At 50.1% G+C, this 22206-nt stretch overlaps 1 protein-coding gene across 4 annotated transcripts in view; it reads right to left on the reverse strand.

The window, feature by feature from the left end:
* Positions 1–20540, reverse strand: part of NSMF (NMDA receptor synaptonuclear signaling and neuronal migration factor) — a 48028-nt gene extending 27488 nt beyond the window's left edge. For 2 of the 4 annotated variants that reach the window (XM_085076427.1, XM_085076425.1), the window contains exons 1-3: positions 20294–20540; positions 11660–11721; positions 97–573 (exon numbers count right to left, since the gene is read on the reverse strand). In XM_085076427.1, coding sequence (XP_084932553.1) covers positions 97–573; positions 11660–11721; positions 20294–20400 — 646 coding nt within the window. In that variant the 5' untranslated portion in view covers positions 20401–20540. The remainder of the gene's footprint in view (positions 1–96; positions 574–11659; positions 11722–20293) is intronic. The other 2 variants (XM_085076428.1, XM_085076426.1) reach the window with 1 other exon arrangement.
* Between the last annotated feature and the right edge of the window lie 1666 nt (positions 20541–22206).

The following is a 22206-nucleotide window of genomic DNA, read 5'->3' on the forward strand; positions in this document are numbered from 1 at the left end:
CTTTCCAGGAATGCTGGCCTAGAAGAGCCCAAAATCAACACCCCAGTGCTGGGATGAGATGGGCGTCACCTTTCGTGTCACCCAGCGCTCACTTACCAGACACTCGGTCGACACTGTACATCCTCTCCAGCCTTTTCCTGTGCCACCCAGCCTCGCCAGGCGGGTGCTGCTCCAGCTCAATGGACTGCTGGGAAGGGGCAGCCAGCCTGGTGCAGTTGGGGCACTCCTTGGAGCCCTGGCGGCCTCCTGGCCAGGCCTTGCAGTGCCGGCCGCTGTGCGAGCCGCCGGCGCCGTGCGCGTGGTGGCCGTGGTGACACTCCTCGTGGGCAGTCCCCTTCATCACCACCAGCTCCATGCTGTCGTTCTCGTGCTCCGACAGCATCGGCCTCTCGCCAGAGATGGTGTACACTCGTGGCTTTGGGCCCTCGCTCGGCATCTTCTCCGCCTGCTCCTCGGTGAAACTCCTCTCAAACTTGCCGTCCGAGATGACTGAGAGCCTGCGCTTGTTCTGAGCCGCCTGCTGCATCTCAGGGGAGTCCTCCTGCCCGATGTAGGAGTCTGCAAGCAGGTGATCTGAAACAAAAGGCACATCTTCCTTAAAGCAAAGCACCCCAGACACAACAAATTCAGGAGGGCTCTTTGCTATGGCTGTGGAGGGGAGACAGGTACAGAAGGTCCCTCCAGGAACCATTTCAGATGAACATGTGCACCTTCTAAACCTCCAGAGCTGGCACTGAAATATTTCTCACAAAGAGGCCCAGTATTTTAAGCATGTGTGGCCACCAGGCAATTCTAGAAGTGAATGCAGGTCTTATTGCACACCCTGAAAATACTGCCACACAAGACAGCCCTGGTTCAGCTGTGGCTCTGTCTGCTGCTCACAGTGCAAGGACAAGGACCAGCAGCAACTTCTCCAAGTGCCAAACTCTGAGTGTTTGGCGCATTAACTTCCTTCAGAACACTGGCAAAGAGGCAAACCAACAAGGTTTGGGTTTTTTTTTTCCTCCTGATTTCCTGCCAGGTGGTTTGACAGGAAAGAAATGCAGCAAGACTTCAGCTGACAGCTGCAGCCCAGCATCCCGCTCCCGGCACGCCCCGGTCTCACAGATGGCCACGGCACGGCCCGTGGGAGCTGTCCTGAAGGAAAACACAGCCACTCCCTTCATAGGGAAGAAGATCGAAAGGAGAGAGGCCCATGAGTGCAACTATCTTTGGAGCCCACACACTGGATGAAGTGCCAGGAAATCTCAGCATTTCCATGGCAATTCCATGCATGAACCCAACAGTAGCTCCCACCCACCTGCTAATCCTTTTTCAAGTGGCTGTTAATTACCTCTTACACTTCCCTTCAGATGGGAAGCAGCTCGGGGACTGGCAAAAAGGCTCAGCAGGGAATGCATTATTCATGTGACTACTACCCAAAAAATGAAATCATTAGTGTCCAGCACAGACAGCAGCACTTAAAACAGAGGCAGAAAGCAAATCCAAGCCTCTACTTCAGTAGATATTTAAGGAACATACTTTCTTTAGCTACTGAGTCATGACCTGGAAGAAGTCGCCCACAATTTGAGGCTTGGCTACCTTGCAGCTGGCCACAAAGTGAAGAAGGAAGAGGAGGCAAGAGTGGTGGTGCATGTGTGTAACATGGAATGTTTCATTGCTGCCTCGTTCTGCTGCTTATCAAGTGCTCCTGTGCCCCTCTGAGAGGAGCCCTCCCAAGCTGATGCCATACACTGTCAGCTTTTGAATCTGAAATCCATTCTGGATCATGTTCCTATTGCCCAGGGCCTCACCCCCTGCTCTGTTTGCAACCAGAACTGAGCTGGTACTGGTACCAGGGTGTCACCCTTGTCTCATTTTTCTGCTCGAGATACAACTTCCTCTAGCACCACTAGGAAATAAATCAGTCTCTGGCCACACCACTCAAGAAGTGACTGTCAGGGTCGTTCAGGCTGACACAAGTCAGGTTTCATTTGTCTCCTCACAGAATCTGGACTCCTGGAGCTGGCCAGGAGGAGACACTGTAGGAGTCCTGAAGAAAGGGCTGTGCCTCTTGAACCTGCAGCTGATGCTCTTTGCAGGTTTCACATGAAGTCAAAAATCCATGCCTGGGTGTGGGGAGGGGTAGTATCCCTCAGATACTGCACAGGTAAAGTGAAAGGCTGGCAGGGTTCTACCTCCCCCATGGTCAGTGTGGACATCTGCACCTGCTCCTTGTTGCCTGATGGACAATAAGGGCCATTCCAGTGGAAGAAGGTGCTCCACAGGCTGTCATCCAACAGCTTGTCCACCCACCTGCAGGACACAGTGTCACCAAGCAGTGCAGAGAGCGGTCACAGGCTCCAAAGTCTCTCCAACCACGTGTCACCCCCCAGGAGGCAGCAGGTCCCCATCATCTGCTCTCCAGCAGCTCAGATCCTCCCCAGCTCCAAGATTAACTGTGCTCTAGAGTGGGCACATCTTGGGAAAACACCACCAACCGACTCCCCGAGATCTGCCAAGAGCTGTGCTCGCTAATAGTGCCAAGCAAACCATTTTTAAAATTAAAAACAAAGGCCAGCCCTAAGTACTCGTCTCAACTTGTCAAATTTACTAATCTGTGTGGGCACAATGACGCTACAGATTTCTTAAGACACCACAAAATCGTGGCTGACAGCTGCCCCTGTTCCTCCTGAAACTGATACTTGTGTGGAAGATGCACAGCCCCCTCAAAGGGAACACACAGGAGTGTCACCTGCACTCACACACTGACAGCTCCAGAATGCAGATCCAGGAATTCCTGAGCTCAGGGACCTGTGGCAAAAAAGAAAAATAAAGCCCCCAAAGCACAGTATGCCTGAAAATGCTGATGATCTCAAGCAGAAAGAGACCGATTGCAGTCTCTGTTTTATAAGCATTGAGATCTGTTCAGCTCCATAAAATGTATGGACATGCAAGTGGGCCATGACTGGTTTCAAGGAAGAGTCAACTTTTTACTGAAATCCTGGCAGGATTGACCAGATATACTTGACATAAACCACCTACCTCACCCAGCATGCAATATGTGAGGATAGTTCTTTCTTCCTACCTTACTTGCCCCCTCCTCAAGGTGTTTTCACTTGTACTTATGTAGGAGTTTTCATGATCTGCACTACAAAGGGCTGCCAGCACCAATGTGCTTTCTTTTTGTAAAACAATTGGATAATCTTCATCTTCATTCAATTTAGCACCTTCAGTAATTACACACTGGAGAAGCAACTTCATATGCAAAGGGAATATGAAGCTTTATTCTTATTTAAAGAGTTGTCATTAATAAAGAATTTATCTACAGAAAAAAATAGTGTGGAAGGAAAGGAGACTCAAATATCCATCATAATGAACTATTGGCCTCTAAACCTGAACACACACCATTTCAGGAGCCTGTGCTGGAGGTCACACACCAGCAGCCCCAAGATGTGACCAGTGACCCTTGTCTATGCTTGCAGTGAACTGGACTCAGGTGTCAAAGCACTGCACCTGGTGCCATGATGGCATTTAGGTCAATAGTTTGCTTCTGCTAGGAAAGAAGTCAGGCTGGTGCAGGAATCAGTGCTGAATTAGAGCTGAGCCACAGGGATGTTCAGTGAGGAGAGCTGAGGGACACTTAGGGGAGCTGCCTTCTGGAGTCAGCTGCAGCAGGCTGCTGTTAACACCCTCGCCTGCTACTGCTGCTCCCTTTTCATTTTCACATTGCTCTTGCCACCTCTCCCACTCCCAGCTGCTCCATCAACCTGTCACAGCAGCCCTGGCCAGCGTGACTGGAAGACTGGCACAGCTCCCTTCTCTCCAGTGGAGCTGACCTGGGAATGACTCTGCTCCACCACCTGCCTTTGTCAGCAACACCTTTGTCTCACACAGCTGCAAAGCTACTTAGGACCAGACAGAGCAGGTTCCCCTGGCAGATTTCTCTTCATCTTGATTCTTGTTCTACATGGATTTATCGTGCCCAAGACACTGAAGATGAAGGGAAGAAGACCAGCGTGCTTCATCTCCAGATCATGTGTCCATTGGTACCAGAAACATCCAGATGGTATTTCCATCACTTCCCTGCCAACCTGGGCCAAGTCCAGCAGGGCTTGAGGTTCAGTCCTGAGGGGCAAACCTTCTCATCCCCCTTGTTATGTACTTGAACATACATCTTTGTCTTTTTGGTTTCACTCGCTCCTGTCTGACATTTCTTTCTTCACCTTCCACACAGCACTGCCCAACACAGGGCACACCAAAGAGTGACAGCAGTGATAATCTGTGCTGGGCAACTGGCAGTGCCTTGGGAAAAAAAGAATCCACATTCTCAGTACATGCAGCTCCTGATAATGAATGTCTTATTAGTATTAGATACTTACAATACATCCTTTCTCATTCAGTAACTCGAGCACTCACTCTGACTTAGAGAACTGAGAAAGGACTTGCACATTTTCCTTTCATTGCCACCACATTTCTCCAGAGCAGGGAACAGGCTGGGATCAGCCCCAGGTGACTGATGCCCATCCACAACTGCGGAGGGACTCACCGAGCCAAACTCCTATCTGCTGCAGACTGCCTTGTGACCCTGTGGGATAAGAAGTTTATAAATCAAGGCAGAATATAGCCACAAGGCATAGACAGAAGCTCCAAATTTATTCCTGTATTTAGCAGCTAAACTGATGATTAAAGCACCCTAGATTTAAAGCCTCCGCTCCAGCATCAGAGGCAAAGTGGCAAAGGGGAATCCAGATAAATCCTACTAAAAGAACATCTGTCATCTCAGCAAAAGAAATTTCAATGAGAGTTCTCTCTTCCCTGTTCCTCCTCAGCTGGAACTCTCTGGACCTGATGTTCATGACAATTAAGTTCCAACTTTAAATGAACAAACTGCTCTAGTCACTGAAGATTAATGGAAAGTTTTTGGGTGTACAGCACATAGCCTTGCAGAATTGCTCACAGAGTAATAATAAAGCAAATTATGGTTTTACCTTACAGCAGGAGGAATCCAGGTGATTCCCTCAGTGAGGAGAGCAGAGAGGTGCTCTGGCCAGAGCCCAGGGCACTGCAACACCAGTTAACATCCTTTCAAACAGCACAGCTGGGCAGTTTCTCTTGAGATCTCAATTTCAAGACCACCCCATTCCTGTCACTGCCCCTCAGGTGCGCTGGCAGGTCCTGGTCTCCTCTGCTCTCTCTCAGAGACATAATGCAGAGCTTCACCCATGCCAGCTCTGCTCCTTCAGCAATGTGACCCCCAGCACAGGACAGACAGCCCTCCTTGCTGGGCTCAGGGCTGAAACATGATCAAGGAATAGTCTTGGGAAGAAATGGGAATTTTGTTCAAGTTACTGAAGCATGAGGCAGGGATATAAAAACAAGAGATACAACAATAAAAAAGGTCACAGTGGCATTTCAGCCATGCAGTAGCTTCAGAGCCAAGTGAGTAGACAAAATATCTGTGGTTGGAAGTGACCTCTGGAGATCACCCAGTCCAACCCCCACCCAAGGCAGGGTCACCTGGAACAGGTGACACAGGAACCTGTCCAGGTGGGTTTGGAATGTCTCCAGAGAGGGAGGCTCCACACCCTCCCTGGGCAGCTGTTCCAGGGCTCTTTTTACCTTTCTCATGCTGATGTGGAACTTCTTGTGTTTTAGTTTATGGCCATAGCTCCTCATCCTGTCACTGGCAGCAATGAACAGAGTCTGGCATCATCCTCTGTCACCTCTTGGAGATATTTATGTACATTGATGAGATCCCCTATGAGTCTTCTCCTCTCCGGACTAACCAGACCCAGCTCCTGCAGTCTCTCCTCATATGAGAGGCACTCCAGAGCCCTCATCATCTTTGTGGCCTCTGCTGGAGCCTCTCCACTAGCTCCTTGGCTTTCTTGAGCTGTGCACAAGGACATGTCCAGTGTTCACTATGGGTTAGTCTGGCCAAGCCAGCCCCACCCTGCCTTTACTGGGCACCCTGAGCCCCCTGCTCCAGATGAAGGAACATCACACACTTCCCTGCAAAGCCACAGGCAAAATGCAAAGGCTGCTTCTGTAAGGAAGCTGCTCTGAGGAACCAGAAGGTCACTTAACTATGACAAAATGGTTCTCATTAGTCTTCAGTGCTCAAATGGGCTCAGAAAACAAACAAACCCAAGATAGCATTGACCTGGCATCTCATAGGTGAGTAACCTTTTAGTCTGGCCTGTAACGTTAATGTGAATAGATGAAATTGCTACTGTGAGACACGACCCAAAGGAGCAAGTGGCAGCTCCATCACCGGCCTCAGCATCTCCATGGTAACACTGTGACCTACCTCTTTCTTCCCTTTATAAGCCAACAACATATTCCACAGCAAGTTGCAGGATACACCCACACCATGCTTGCACTGGCTGATGCTGCAAGCAGCCTGAAGCCCTCAGAGATGAGATTTCACATCCCTGCTCTGTCCTGAGCTCAGGCCACTCACAACTCCCTCCAGAGCACGGGCTCTTCCTAAAAAGGCCTCCTCCACCCATCAGCAGAGGGATACACCTAGGGCAGGGCCAGGTGCACCACTGGGTCTACTGGGCGAACATCCTCTAGAGAAAGAGGTCAAGCTGGTGCTTACCCTGAACCAGGCTCTGCTGGCAGCTCCACAGTCTGAACCCAGCAAACTGAATGTCCCTCTCAGAGCACTGAACAGCTACAGCTCTGCTTGCTGGCTGCACAGAAAGCTCAGCTCGCAGGTCACTCAGCCTGAAGCACCTGTGAAGCCTCACCTGGGGTTCCTCCAGCCCCATGCCAGTTTCTGACAGTATCAGGAAGCTCCTTTGTGCATGGCTGCTCCCCCCAGACACACCCACAGCCCCTCCTTGGAAGCAGCCAAAGCTCAGGCTCCAAACACAAGTGGCTGATCCAGTCCTGGCTCCACTCCTGGCTCAGGAACAAACACGGTTTTGCTCCTGCCACCCCTCCCCACTTGGCATGGGGAAGCTCACAAGGGCCCTCTTCTCCTTACACACTCAAACTGATGACTGAAACATCATGCAAAAAACAAAGGAAGACACAAAGATGACTTTTTTGAGCTTAAAAAGAAGTTTCTTCCAGTTTCATGTAACTGCCGCCTTTGGTTTGCCCTGATGCAAACCAGTAGCCATGCTGGTTTAGCAGGAGCCACAGAGAACTTGGGTCAAGGCCTGCTAGGCAGCTCCTGCCCAAGGCCCATCACCTCTGCAGCATCATTTTATATTAGATCTCTCCTTCTCTCTTGCTTCCAGAGCCTTTCCCACACAGCTTGCCCAGAGCAGCCAGTCACAGCAGGCAGCCTGGTGCTGCATCCCACAGCCCCACGCTCCAGCAGCAGCAGCTGCCCTCCCAATAACCCCAATGGGCGAAACAGATTTAAAAAGTAACAGGAAAACCCCCCCACAGCTCCCTCCCTTTCCTCAAGGGATGCTTGTGTCTGAATCCCAGCTCACCAGGATGAATCCCTGCTTCCCCAGACAGGAGGGAGTTTCCCAAAGGCACTGCTTGCTGTCCTTTTCAATGTCACTGCCCCATGCCCTGGGTGCCTCTTCCTCTCACAGCTCCAGAACATGGAGATAAAATCTAACGCATTATCTCAGCGTGGGCCTCTGACACCTAAGCTGGAGAATGTCCAAAATTCCATGAGCTCTGAGAGACTCTTGAGCGATTATTTCTTCCATGCTTTGTTCTCTACAGCCTTTTTACACTTCTCTTTCACAACATTTTAATCCCTTTCCCCATCTTTCTTCTAAGTCTGGCCCAAGGGACATCCACTTCTACGCTAAAAGGTACCAGAAAGCTACAAAAGCAAGGATTCTGGCCACAGCCTTGGAGGCAGAATGAATGCTGAACATGGGAGAGTGCTCTTTGTGGGAACCTTCCCAGACCTTCAGCCTGCATGAATAAGCCAGCAATTAATAGAGGCAGGAAGAGAGCAGGAGATGCATCACCATCCTGGCACCACTTCCCTCAACACATCCGTATCTTGTCACCTGCAGAAGAGTCCAACCCTCCCTTTCTTTCTAATTCCTCAAAATATCTTAAAGTCCAGGGGAAAAAAACTGAGTGATCCCAAAGGGACAATTCCTCCACCCTCTGCATTCACACCCCATCACCAGGCAACTGCCCTGTTCCAAAAGGGAAACTAAGGGAAGAAAACTCTGTGCTGCCATCATCCCTGACGTAACCTCTGAGAAAGAGGGTAAATGCACCTCTCCAGTCACCTGGAAAAAAACTCTTCCAGAATAAGACACTGAAGAGTTGCATAGGAATAGTCACACAACCTTTTTGAGCCATGAGGTTCTTGGGCCTCACATCAGGAAGAATCGGAAGTTGTAACCAACAGTAAATGCTGTCCCTCATATTTTTTCCTTCCATGGACACCCTGCAACACCTGCAAGCCTCTCTACCTCCTGCAGCTGCACAACTCCACACCCACTGCCCCAGCAAAGCAAGCAGAGCATGAACACACTGAGATTTTACTGAAAACAGAAGGTAAACACAGCCTTCCACATAACTCAGCCCTTGTTACAATGCCTGGACGTGGCAGCTGGCCCTTCCTGCTGATCTACAATCCCTCTGCAGCTCTTCATTACCACTCCCCAATTTCTCAGAGACATTCTGCCACACACATACACACCAGCTCTCCAGAGGAGCCACCAGAAATAGAAGTTATGACTGAAGAAGACGCTCTTTGATCAGCTGTGCAATGTGAAGTTATGAGGGATGCAAAAGCCATTAAATCTTTTCCTTTCCTTGAAGCCAAGGGACTCTGAAGATAAAAAAGGCAAACCAAAATGGACAATCCTCAGAGAACAAAGTGTAGCAGAAGTGGAGCAAGCTGAGGCAGAGTCTGCACACTTGGCATCTCCCTCCATGTCTCCGTGGGTCTCCTGGGGCTACCTGGGGTGTCAGAGCTTCATCCTTCTGCTGAGGAGCTGAACTAACTGCTAAAGCAGCAGAACTGACATCCCAAAGGCTCACACCTGCCTCATTTTCTGTATAAGGGCTGCCCTGTGCAGGGAGAGAGAAGGGTGCTAACTCTGGGGTCCACAGAAAAGGAGGATCCTGCCCTTCTCTCCTCTATTTATGCCTTCATTGTCCTACTGATGGCTCTACCACCTTCCTGCTCTTCAAAATCCTTCTTTCCTTTACTTTTTTCATCAGTGACTTTAAACCTTTCTTAAACCTTTTTTTTTCTCGACTGAATCAAGGCCTGCCTCCTTCCAGTCATATTTAGGCCAAAGCCTTCATCCCAGCTCAGTCTACCCAAGCACAGAGCTGGGGTTATGAGAGCAGAAACAAGCCTGTCCCACCAGGTACAGATACAAGGTGAAAGTCCAGAGCACCAGACACATCCAGGCACTGAGGACTCAATCCTTTGGAGCACTGAGCTTCCGGGACCTCAGCCACCAACACATGCAAGTGGGAATTCAACCACAGGATGCAGGTGGGCTTTGTACAGCTCTTCCCTGCCTCTCTGTGCTCCCTGAGAAGCTGGAGCAGATTCAGGTACCTCTGGATCTGTACTATGTCCTCAACTTCTGCAGCAGAGGCCCTTCCTTTGTTTCCCTGGAGTCACTGGATGACAGCTAATCCTGGAGCTCCAGCACTCTGCCCAGCCAAAGGTGAAGCTTCCACAAACTGGCACAAGAGATGGAATTTCTGCAGGAAGGAAAGATGTGACTTCCCTGTGATTGGGCTGCTGGGATGAACTAAAAGGAGCCAAATTTTCTACTCACAGCATTTTTTATTGGATAGCAACCTTCCTACTGGGGTTATTTATAAAGAAGTGTTACAGACTGTGTTAAGTTATACATTGCAGAATTTCGAAAGATGACTTAAAAATGACGCTTCTTTTTTTCCCTCCCCTCTTCTTCAGAATTTTGAGTAATTTCTAGGGAATTTTATTCCTTTCCAAGTGAATACTTAAGGATCCCATAAGTATTGTGGTATTTCCATGTGTGTCTCTCACTGCTTAATTCTTGCCTGCGGCAATTAAATTCACTTGGATTCAAAAACGATCTCAAGGCTGATACACCAATGGGTTAGTGGGTAAAAAGGCTCCCCTAGAGAGCTTATGGATGTCACAAATATGGAGAGAGCTGAAATGCTGCTCTGGAGAGCCTGGTGCAGCACATGACCCAGCAGTCACATCAGCTTCACTTCCACGCTCTCATCTATGGCCAGAGAGGAGCCAGGAGCACCCCAAGGACGAGTTAAACAGCTTTCTAAGTGCACATCAGAGAGGCTCCAACTCCTTGGATCTGACCAGGGCTCCCCAGGCACCTGAATGGATCTGAAATTTCCCCTTTTCTCCATCACAGATTCTCTGCCTGGCCCTACCATGACCCCTCAGGTACTACAAGGACACTACAAAGTGAGCAGGAGCCAACACTTCTCCCTGTTGGAAACTAGGAGGAGGGGGATGCAAAAAGGACTGGCAAAGACCACAGAAATGGCCATGATGGAAGGAACAAAAAAAAAAAAAAAAAAGAAAAAAAAAAAAAAGGTTTTGCCATTCTGAGAAGCTCCTGTCTCTACACAGTCTGCCCAGCCCTCCCTTCCTGCTGTCCCACAGACTCCTCAGCTCAGCTGCACTAAACCCCAGCTTTTCTCTACCCTTCCCTTCCTAACTCCATGTGCTGTTCTTAGATAAAATATTTTAAGTAAAGTGTCACTGGAGTTCTTAATGAAAAAATCCAAGAAAACTGCAGTATATTGTCTTAGAGCACTTCCATTCACAACATTAGCACAATTCAGCCAAGGACAACTTGAAGGTCATTAGATCCAAGAAAAAAAGCAAAGACTCAGCTGGCTGCCAAAGACTGTGTGACTGCTCTTATAGCAAGAGATATCTCCTGCACAGGTTTAAATGCACACAGCTTACCTAAAACGATAACATCACTCTACATGACGTTGTATTTAATAACTTTATCCCCTCCAAAACAGCTCAACATCACAGAACAATTTGTTACTTGTTCACACAGGATTTTCTGTGGATTCCACAGGATTTTCTATAGGTTTTGTAGTGAATTTGTTGTCTAAAAACTATTTTCTTTCATCACAGAGAAGACACAGCCCTGTTAGGAGTCAAGTGAGTTTACCTTGTGCTCTCCTGCCCATCAAGCAGAACTCATGATAAGCTGATGGGGAAAATATCTGCATGTAAAATACTGATACATTAGCCAGCACATGTGGTGCCCTCATCCAGGCAAATTTCAGTTTAATCCCCGTTGAAACAAACCCAGGGAATAAGTCCAGATGTTACCTTTGCCAGCAAGGATTCAAACAGTGAACAGAATATAACTCACCTTTTTTAATTCCCTGGTGAAAGTAAGACCCAGGAGTGCCAAACAAGTGCAGAGCCCTTGTGCAGTGCTATCCCTTCCCACCTGAAACTTCTCAAATAGACATCTGCACCAGAGGTGAATTTATGACAGGGCACTTGTCCACTAAATGAACTCATCCCCACAGACTGCCCAAGTCTTGGGTCACCAAACTGCCTTTTGAGTCACCAAACTGCCTTTTCTCCTCGAGGGCAACTCCTCCTGCCTCTCTGCTGCTGAGATCTCATACTGTTTATGACAGATAAATAAATGCACTTTCATTTTAAGGCTATTAACCAGAGGTTGAGGCACACATAGGCATAACCAAGGCACATCAGTTCTCTTACCTGAGCCGTTTCTGCCTTCAGGATGGTTTTGTGAAAGGTATTCTCCAAAAGCCCTCGCCGCTCTGTGTCCCAGCATCAGGAGGCAGCACAGGAGAGAAAGAGAGAGATGGGTGATGGTCAAAAGGCAAGAAGGAACAGTTCAATACCCACATACTGCTGTGCTCCTGCAGCTGCCATTCCCTCAGCCTCAGGTGACACCCATGGCAATATGCTGCTACAGCAGTGAGGATTCCAGTGGTTCTGGTTGATACCTCAGTGTTCCCCTGCCCAAAGGGGGAAAAAGAGCTGGGTTAGAAGTCCAGGACTACTTTAGGCTTTAGCTTCTCTGTTATAAAACTGAAACATAAAATTGAAATGCACCTGCATTAAATCTGTGACGCACGTAGGAACTGGCTCACTGCCTCCAGCCCCCCTGAGTTAAGCCTCTCCTGGCAACCCCAGGAAGGTTTCTCCACCCCAGAGCCAGGCACTACTCCAGGCTCCTGCAGGTCCTGAATGCTTCCACCTGGAGAGCCATCACAACTTATATGTGGATGCTAATGACCATTTTACCTACCTGAACCCTAAGTGCTCAAGCTCCAGCTATGTCAGTATTTGGATTACTGGACAAGCTTATTTGAGAGACACCCACAACCTCCCACAAAAGCAGTTCCTGCTTCTGTGACGGATTCCGGTCCTGTGGATGACCGAGATTTTACTGGAATATATTAAGAATCAAACAAGCAGGGTGAGTTCAACCCTTATCACACATCCAGGCCTACGTAAGAGAGCAAACCTATGAATATTCCAACCAGGGAAGAGCTTTCTGCTTGCAACCCACACAGGAAATGAATCCTTGGTCAAGGCATGCATTCCATGGAGTACAGGAACCTCTAGACTCCAATTGCCAGGACCTTTGTAATGTCCTAGTGCTGTGATTGCTCTCCTGTACCCGACAGACCTGTGACTCAAGAGAGCCAGTACTAGAGCCAGCTTTTCCCCAGCCATCCATTTTGCCCAGGTTTGTAGAACAATCTCTCCAAGGTCTGCAGCATCCCAAACAGGCTGAGCTGCCAATGGGCAGCCCGGGGTGAAGACTGGCAAAGAAGGAGGTGAAAACAGCCACCCACCTCCTTGGCAAGCCAAGCCAAGCCAACAAACCCAGAGCTGAGAACTCTCAGCCCTCAAGCACATCAGCATCTCCTGGGGAAGGACAAGATTTGCTGCAACAGAGAAGCCTCTCCATACCAAGGCATCACATCCACTGCCCTCCTTCGAAGGTGCTCAGCCTCAGAACATCCAGTTCAAGCAGCTGCAAAAGGCTCATAATGGCCATTAAATATCTAAGTGGAAAATGGCTTTGACCTCCAAAACTACCTTCTGCTTTGCATATACCAATCTGTGTTGCCAGGATCTTCCCCACTGCTTTTACATCCCACCTCCCAAAGGAGAAAAGGTTAACAAGGCTACAGTGCACTTCCCAGAGTGACTCGGGCTGGAAAGAGTGGGAAGTCGATTTGTCATCCACGGCTGGCAACAGAGGATCAATATGAACGATGAAGAAAGAGTAATTTAATCACCCCGGGACTAAATTTCAGCACTGCCAAATGCAAAATGCTTTGGAGCAGCACAGCTGGACTGTGCGAGAAGCAAGGTTTAAGATTCTGCATCTTTACAGACTAACAGACAGCACTGAGGTTTTCCCTGTTTCTGGATTCTTACGTGTCCAGTCCCAGGCTGTACCTTTACACACTAGCTTGGGGTGGCAGCTGCCCAAACTGTCCTCTTCAGAGCCTAACACCTCCAGAGATGGTCACACAGGGGATCTGTCACATGGGAAGCTGTACAGTCAGCCCACAATCCCCACTACAAAGAGCAAAGGGATGACCATCATGGTTCACCCATCCAGGAGGACAAGTACTTCATGGATGTTCCTGGCACCCTCAACCTTTCTGTCCAGGCAAAAAGCAGGACTTGATCCTGGAGCAACACACAAATGCAAAGCTGAGAACTGGAGTGTGGCTACTTCAGGCAAGTGGTTGAGTCACCAACCCAGGAAGTACAGATGTGGCGCTTGGGGACATGGTTTAGGGGACGTGGAAGGGTCTGGTTTGCAGATGGACTCATTTATCTTAGAGATCTTTTCCAACCTAAACCACTCTGATTTTAACATCAGGCTACTCAGCTGCAAAAGAATTCCCGAGCAGCTCCTGCACTCCATCTCAGAGGTGGTTAAAATTCAGCAGAAGTCACATCTGATCTTGCACACCACCAGCAACAGCACAGCTCTCAGCACATAGCTAGACATGAGATTTCAAGATCTCTTCCACCAAAACTTCTGGGACTCCAAGGCTTCCCATGGAAATGTCTGTCCTTGCAAGGCATCACCAACACCATTCACTAACAGGGCACGCACTTACACCCTTGGGAAAGACTTTGAAGCTTCTCTTTTGCATCAGCAGTCATTTCATGTAGAAAAAATAATAGTGAGCAAGTTCTCAGGTAAATTATCAGTAAGAGAACATGGTGATTTACACAAAAAATGACGACAAAATTTAGTCTGTAACTAGTTCAAAAGCCCCAAATTCATCTGTCATTCTGTCCATCCATCTCTTTACCAATGCCTGAAGATCTCATCTGTCTGAAAATCTGAACCAATACTTCACCTTTAGCCTGCAAACCACAGGCTCAAAAAGCCAGTACCAAGCACTTCCTAAGATCCAAACTGAAAAATGGCTAAGACAGAGACAAGGAAGCACTGCTGCCCTCCAGCCTACCTTGTTCCATGGTGAAAACAGTGTCACTCAGAGTAAGAGCCCAAGCTGGAAGGTGCTGCAGGGTCTCTAACCTCACTCTCTGGTTTCCCCAAACAGAGGAGGTAGGAGGCTACAATGCCAAATGCCAGAACTCCCAGAGAACAGTTCATACCCAGAGAACAGGCCACACCCAGAGCTCCAGTGCAGGTCAGCAGCACAGTCAGGGAGCACGGAGCTGCTCAAAAGCATTGCTCCCTGCCCAGGCTGCAGCTGCAGTTCTGTCCCGGCTGTTCCACCCCACAGCTCTCAGACCCTTCAGGCCAACCCAAAAGCACACAAACATGGACATGTGGGCACAGATCCCCAGCCACGGCAAACATGGCAACAACGCCTCCACAGCACAGCGTGCAACAGGGGGTTTCCAGCCAATTACACTGGAAACTTCACACTAATTATTCTGCCTATTATCTCAGTGGTTCCCTTCTACATTCCCGCTTTCCAAGTGCCATCGGCTTCTCCTTGGCTGTGCCTCAGTGGAGCTCCTGCAGATGCCTGCACGTGCCCTTTGCCAAGGGGACTCTGATGGCCACACTTGCTCCTTATGGCTACTTCCCCCTTGCCAAGCCTTTTGTGTTCCTTCCCTGCTCTCACTGTGCTCACAGTCACCCCAGTTCACCAGCACTTGCCTGGATCATTAATGTGCCACTTCCCCCCTGTTCTTGGCTACCCACTGGCTTGATCAAAATAAAGCCAGAGCAAAATGCAAACAGATGGTAGCTGTTCTATTTATCCCATTCTTTTCTCTCTCTTTTATTTATTACCACAAGTCACACAATCAGACTTTTCTCTCAGCTCAGCTTTACCTCCACTATTGCTGCCAATGGAGTTCAAGTTCCCTCATGCCATCGGACGGCACTGGACATAAAACCCTTCAACTGGGCCCTGAGCAGAGACACCTTGGGATAATTTAACTGGCAACAGATGCAAAAGAAACCTTGTTTCACATAAATGAGATGAAGTACAAGGTGCCTTACAGCTCCACGGGCCGGTGAGCTATAACCCTGAGTGTATGATACTGCAAAAGCTGCATACAAATGAGCAGGTAGCACTGAGAGGTGATCAGCTGATGACATGACAAGTTTAGCCCTGACTCATCCGGAGAGAGGTTTTCATTTTAGTGGCAGATCGGACCTGCAAGTCACACAGTCAGCACAGCTTGATTTAACAAAAGGACATCAAGCAGGGAGCAGGGCTCTAGCACGCTGTGCTGCTCAGTCTAACCAGCACAGACAAGCCTCAGAAAACGCCAGCATTTCCTCCAGCATTCCATCAGAATGGCTCCAGGGAAGGGAGGAGAGATGGGGCAGCACAACACAGGCAGGAAAGGCAGCTCCCCTTCTGGGGGCATTTTTCAGTACTCACTGTGCCTCAGATGTCAGAGCGGGACTCAGGTCTGGAAGAGAACTGTGAAGAAGCACAGACAGTCTAGACAGAGATTTGCTCGAAGGAGCAAAGCCGCCAAATAACTAAGATCTCAATTACAATGTGATAAGCACAGAATGGCCTTCATGTCTCTGAAATAATCACATCAAGAGGATAAAAGGGGCCTTGATGCACACGAGCAGCTATGAAAAGCTGATGCACATAAATTTATTCACCAACCTGACACTTACAGAGTGAAGAAATGCGGATTGAAACACTCAGAGATACAGGGAAGACCTCAGATAACTCCATTTAGAGCACAGCAGAAAGCTAAGCAAAACCTGGGCTATTCAAGAGCATTACATGGAAAAATAAAAAACACCCACCACCTTCTTGTGCTCCTTCAGAAGTAATGCCCAGAGGAGTTGCAGCAGGAATCTGTTGTGACAGCATCTGACAGTGCTGCATCTCAGGCACACAGGAGAGAAGAGACCTGCATCACCAGGACCTACGTCCTCCTACAGTAGCAATCCTGCTCTTGTCACCAAGCAGAGAAGGGAACACCTCCAGCACATCCACAGTTAACAGCTCAGTCATTAAAGACTGTTGACACCTACGTTATTTAAGCCTAATAGTAACAATACCCTGACAAAAACTAGTTTTCAAAAAAAAAAAAAAAACTATGTAGAGAAAAGGTAGCTGGAAAATTGTAATTTTAAAATTCTCACTCTCAGGAAAGGGAGATTGGATGTCAGCAATGGATCTCAGAGACCCCACAGTCATGGAGCAATTTATGATCACAAAGTTTAGACAAAGAGGAGAGAGGAAGAGCAGGCAGAAGTTAAAAGAAAAAGGCAGTCAAAGGGACAGTTCATACCACTCATAGGAAAATTCACAAGCAGAAAAAAAAATCTAGATTCCATGAAGAACCCCAAGCTAAGCCAAAAATCACTCACGCAGCAAGAAACCTGGGATAAGGTACATGGTCACTTACCTCTGCATTTTCTCAATGAAAAATGTACCCTTTCACAGCAACTAAAGCCACTTTTCATTCCTTTCTAGGCAGTAGAGAGGGACTGAGAACAAATTCTTATCTCTCTGTGGGCTATCCTGGACTCAATGCCAAGGTAATGAAATTGGGCAAGACAAACCACACTCTCAACTCACGTATTTCTTGCGCAACAACAGCAAGAAGAGATGGTTCTGGAACACTCAGCAAAAGCCTCATGTCTGATTGCTCTCACCGTCATGCTCTCCTAAAGAACAGCTGTAGGCCAGCACACTACAAAGCAGAGCTACAGGAAAACATCTGCTTTATTGCAACATTTGGGGTGCCAGTGTTTTTCTGTAGGTGTCAAGGCAGCACAGGCAAAGAGAACCCATTTCTAAGGGCTTTGGTTCTTCTGCACCCTTGGAAAAGTTCTAAGGAAGCCAAGGAGCAGGGGTGAGACACCCCCAGCCAGGGCTCTGGAGAGAACCTGCTGAGCCCAACCAGCAGCAGCCTCAGCGCTGCCAGCAGAGGGGCAGCACCAAGGTCACCACTCAAGGACAACTGCGTCAGCCCTGCCTTCGGCTCTGGGGCTGCAGGGCAATAAAAGCACACGCAGGGAAGGAACAATCCGACGGGAGGATCTCGCACCCGAGCCCTTCGGAGGTGATCAGAGCAGCAGCACTGAGCACAGCCCCTTCCCGGGCGCACAGGGCGCCGCAACTCCCTCAGGAGAAGATGGCCATGGAAACCAAAGTCAGGAGCATCGTGGGTGCTCTCCACAGTGTTGGCACAGGGTAATTGTGTTGTTAGTTTGTAAGAAGCTACTTAAAAGACCCAGCACACAACAAGCTGCATGGAGCTTAATTAATTCTCCTGGGACAGGAGACTCCCGAGTTGCTCTGCAGAGATTTTAATTTAAGAATCTAGGGAGCCTGCACCTCCTGTTTGGATCTCATTAATCACACCAGCAAACAAGCACTGCTCCTCGCTCAGTAAGACAGTCAAGTGTACACACACACACTCCAGCCACACATAAGAAATACACACCATGGCCACTTGGACTTGCAGTGGAATTCCAGCAGATGATCTTTCGCTCTAAAGAGAAGTCATGAGAAATATGAACAAGGCAGAGCCCAGAAGATGCAGAGAAGCAAACCGAGGGTATCTCCTTCTGCAGCACAAGAACAGGATCCCCCAGCTGCCTACACCCACAGGGCACATGATCATTGCAGCAGTGCTACCCACACAGGTGACCCAAGTGCCCAGCCCTCATGGGGTGGACAGAACAGGCTGTCTCTGTAGCCTTATCCAGGGTCCTGCAGAGTCCTTGCTGTAGGTAAGGACATGGGGGATACGTGCAGGAGGACCCAGGGCAGAGCAGAGGAGCTGTGTGTGATGAGCTCCAGGAAACCTTTCAGCAGGTGGGTCATCACCTCAGAAGAAATTCCAAGCATGGCACAGCCCGTGGAAGCAGGGACTGAGCCGTGCCTGGAGCCCCAGGATGGAGGCACATGGACAGCACCTGCCACCCCCAGCACCTTCTCCATGCAAAGAGGCTCTGCAGAGAGGCTCTCGATAAGTTCACTGTCCTCCTCAAATGACTTTTGGATCAGGAATTTCTAGCACAGGCATCAACAGGGAGAAACATAAAAGCACTTATCTTGTGCCATGGTCTACATGACCAGACACTCCTCAAGGGCATTGTGTACCCCAGACCAAGCCCACTCAGAACTTTTCTGGTCAAACCACCTCAATTCACACCTCCCAGAGACACCTCAGAGTTCCCACAAACCTGTATCTGCAGCTTGTCGGTAGTTACAGCAGGTATGGAGCAACCCAGAACCCCAGAGGCACCTCCTGGACTCCACAGAGTTGATACAACCAGAGTAGCATCTGCCCACCCTGGTGTAGGCTAACAAGTCATTATGCTCAAAACACATTAGTCGCTCCCAAACACCCACACTACCATTTGAAATCCTACCAATTACTGAGTATGCTGTTTGTGTGACTGCCTAATCCCACTCCCAGAGCCCCATCACAGCACTTATGGTGCTTTACGTGTCATTTCTGTATATACACCTGGCTGACATCACCACAAAGAATCCCACTGCCAAATCTCTGAATGCCATGGAAAGCATTAAAGGTTTCATGACTGGTTATGGACCGGGTGCAACAAAACGTGGGGAAAAGTTGCAGGCTCTGCCTGGAGAGCTTTCCCTTGAGATACTCCAGAGTTTGAAGGATGGATTTCTTTACAACTCAAACAGATGGCAAGATACAGACAGCTTTGCATCTCTTCACTCCAAGCCATAAGACTTCTCTTTCCTCCCAGCACAGCAGAGATGCCATAATGCTCAGTTAAAGAGAGAGGTGACTGCGATCTCACAGCAACACGGACTGAGCCCTACACATGACTCCAGGTTATTCTAATGCAATTCTGTCTAACAACACAAAGAAGGTGTTATATAATGCGGCTTGAAAGTTCATTTCTCCCTAATTTTTCCCCAGCAGCAAAGAGCCAGTCTAGCAGTAGCAGGGACAGTGACAGACCTACCCCTGGCACAGCTGTGCTGAAGGAGCAGTTAAAGAGCTGCGCCAATGCCCCCAAATAGTCACCAGATGATTGTGGTGACAGTTGCACTGCAGCGCGGGAGAACAGTCCTTTTATCTGGGAAAGGGCACTAAGGCAAAGCTCATCTGTGACAGCTTTTTAAACCTAAGTACCATTAAGCAGCAAATGTATTTGCTAGGCTTTTCCATGTTTGATACTGAAAAGCACTGGGACCAGGCAGTGAACGAAATGCTACACTGTAGGACAAGCAATATAAAGCCAGAACAGGCACAATATAGAACACAAATCCCTTAACTGGTCCATGTAGTGGCTTGGGACTCTGCTGGGGAGGGCAGAAGTGGTGGGTGCAGATTTTCACAGCGCAGTTTTTCCACTCAAAAGAGCGAGACCCCTTGAAGGAGGCTGCTGACTTTGCCCTCGGACACGCACACGGCATTTCAGCCCAGAAGAAACCACCCGGGCAAACCGACCGCGCTTCCGAATTCCCGACAATTATAAAGATCCATCCCTGACAAACCCACTTCTGACACGCTCCTTGCCAAGCCAGCGAACAAAACCTGCGGTGCTGTGGCCGGGCCGGCGGCGGGGACGCCTCTGGAGACAAGTGACCTCTCCGGAGGCTGAGGGTCCGCGGGGTGCAGGGGAGCACGGCTGACCGCCACCACCAAGTGCGCGGCTGCTTTGGGGCGATCGGGGCAGCCGGCGAGGGGGACCCACCGGCAGGTGCCATTCCCCAGCCCCAGGATGGCCCCGGGGGACAAACCCCAGGTCGTGCCCGCACCGGTGCCCGGGCTCAGCCCGCGGGTCTCAGGGCTACCGCAGCCCGGCACGACTCCTGAGGCGGCCGGGGGCGGGCAGGGTCCCGGCACCGCGCGGCCCCCCGAGGTACCGCCCGCCGCGCCCCCGGCACCCACCTCACTTTGGCCGCCACGGACGACATGGCCTCGTTCCTGAGCGTCTTCCTTTTGGACACGGCTGTGCCCATATTCGCGCGGGGGGTCGCGGCCGGGGGAGCGCTCATCGCCGGGCTCCGCGGCTGCCCATGCCGGGGCGCGCCGCCGCCCCTCGCCGCCGCACCGCCTCAGCGCCCCGCCATGCCTGCCCCCGGCCCGCGGCCCCGGCCCGCGCTGCGCTCCGCACCGGCCGCTGCCGCCCCATTGACTGCGGCAGGAGGGAGGGAGGGAGGGAAGGAGGGACGAGCCCGCCCCGCCGCCCAGGAAGCGCCGCTATATTTGGCCGGCGGCACCTCCTCCGCCCGCCTGACATCATGGCCGGGGAGGGGACGCCGACCCCGCCTGAGGGCCGCGCGGGGCGGTGGGTGCCTGCAGCGGGAGAAGGGAGGGGCGAGGGGACACCTCAGGGGCTGCAGCCTGTTCCCGAGGGGTAGCTCCCATCTCTGCTCTCTGTGACAGGGACAGGAGCCAGGGAACGGCTGGAGCTGTCAGGGAGGGTCAGGCTGGAGATCAGGAAAGGTTCTTCCCCCAGAGGGTGCTGGGCACTGCCCAGGCTCCCCAGGGAATGGGCACAGCCTGAGGCTGCCAGAGCTCCAGGAGTGTTTGGACAATGCTGCCAGGGATGCACAGGGTGGCATTGCTGGGTGTCTGTGCAGGGACAGGAGCTGGGCTGATGATCCTGGTGGGTCCTTCCAGCTCGGGATACTCTCTGATTCCACGATTCCACCTGAGGTTAACATGCAGCCATCAGCCGTCAGACAGGCTGCCAGGGGAGGCCCAGGGGTCGCTCCCTCCAGGCTCCTGTCAGGAAACAGACATGTAACCTGCAAAAAAATCAGTCATTTTGACACAAAACTGCTGCCTGCCTTTGACAGATCGGGTGAAAAGTTTCACACACGGTTTATTTTCCACAGCTGGGCGCTGTGTTGGCAGCAGGGCAGTGGGTGAGTGCAGCCATGTCCCTCTGCTCGTGGGGTGCACATGGTCACGAAGGTCGGGCTGTCAGGTTTTGCACGACAGCCCTGAAGGATTGACACAAACACTGCTGGCTTTGTCCCCTGATGGTCACTGCTCACCACCATTGTCCCAGAGCAGGCACCACAGCTGTTCCCAGAGTCACTGGAAGCAGCGGAGGCATGAGGCAGAGATGGGTGCTCAGACACCTCCTTGTGCCCAGTGTCACCTGCCAGAGCAAACACCTGCCTCGAGCTCATGGAATGCTTGAAAACAAACCCAGCACAAGGAGCTGACTGATCGCTCAGTCAGCCCAGCCTCAGAGCATTTTCAGTTCACACAGTCACAGAACTGCTTGGGTTGGAAGGAACCTTCATAGATCACTTACTTCACCCTCTGCCATGGGCAGGGACACTGTCCCAGGCTGTTCCTTGTCCAACCTGGCTTTGGACACTTCCAGGGATGGGGCAGCCACAGCTTCTCTGAACAACCCCGGGGTCTCATCACCCTCATAATAAAAAATTTCTTCCCATTACAAAACCTGAATCTCTGCCTCTTATCCTGTCACTACAGGCCCTAATAAAGTGTCCCATCATCTTCCTTATAAGCCTCCTTTATATATTGCAACACTGCAAGAAGGTCTCCCCAGAGCCTTCTCTTCTCCATCTGAACAATCCCAACTCCTCCAGCCTTTCTTCACAGCAGAGGGGTTCCAGCCCCCAGATCAATTTCATGGGTTTAGGTTTCGATCCCTAGGAAGGCTTGGAAAAGTGCTTTGGGAAAGTATTTAATTTATAAAATACTTTGGGAAAATGTTTTTAGATTTTTAGATTTTATAAATCTACTTTCAGGGCACTTGAATGAGTGGGGCAGCAGGTTCTTATATATTATTCATAATATATACAAAAAAAGCACTTGGA

Source organism: Lichenostomus cassidix, chromosome 17 (assembly GCF_008360975.1).
Source record: "Lichenostomus cassidix isolate B80296 chromosome 17, HeHo_3.0, whole genome shotgun sequence".
NCBI classification, from domain to species: domain Eukaryota; kingdom Metazoa; phylum Chordata; class Aves; order Passeriformes; family Meliphagidae; genus Lichenostomus; species Lichenostomus cassidix.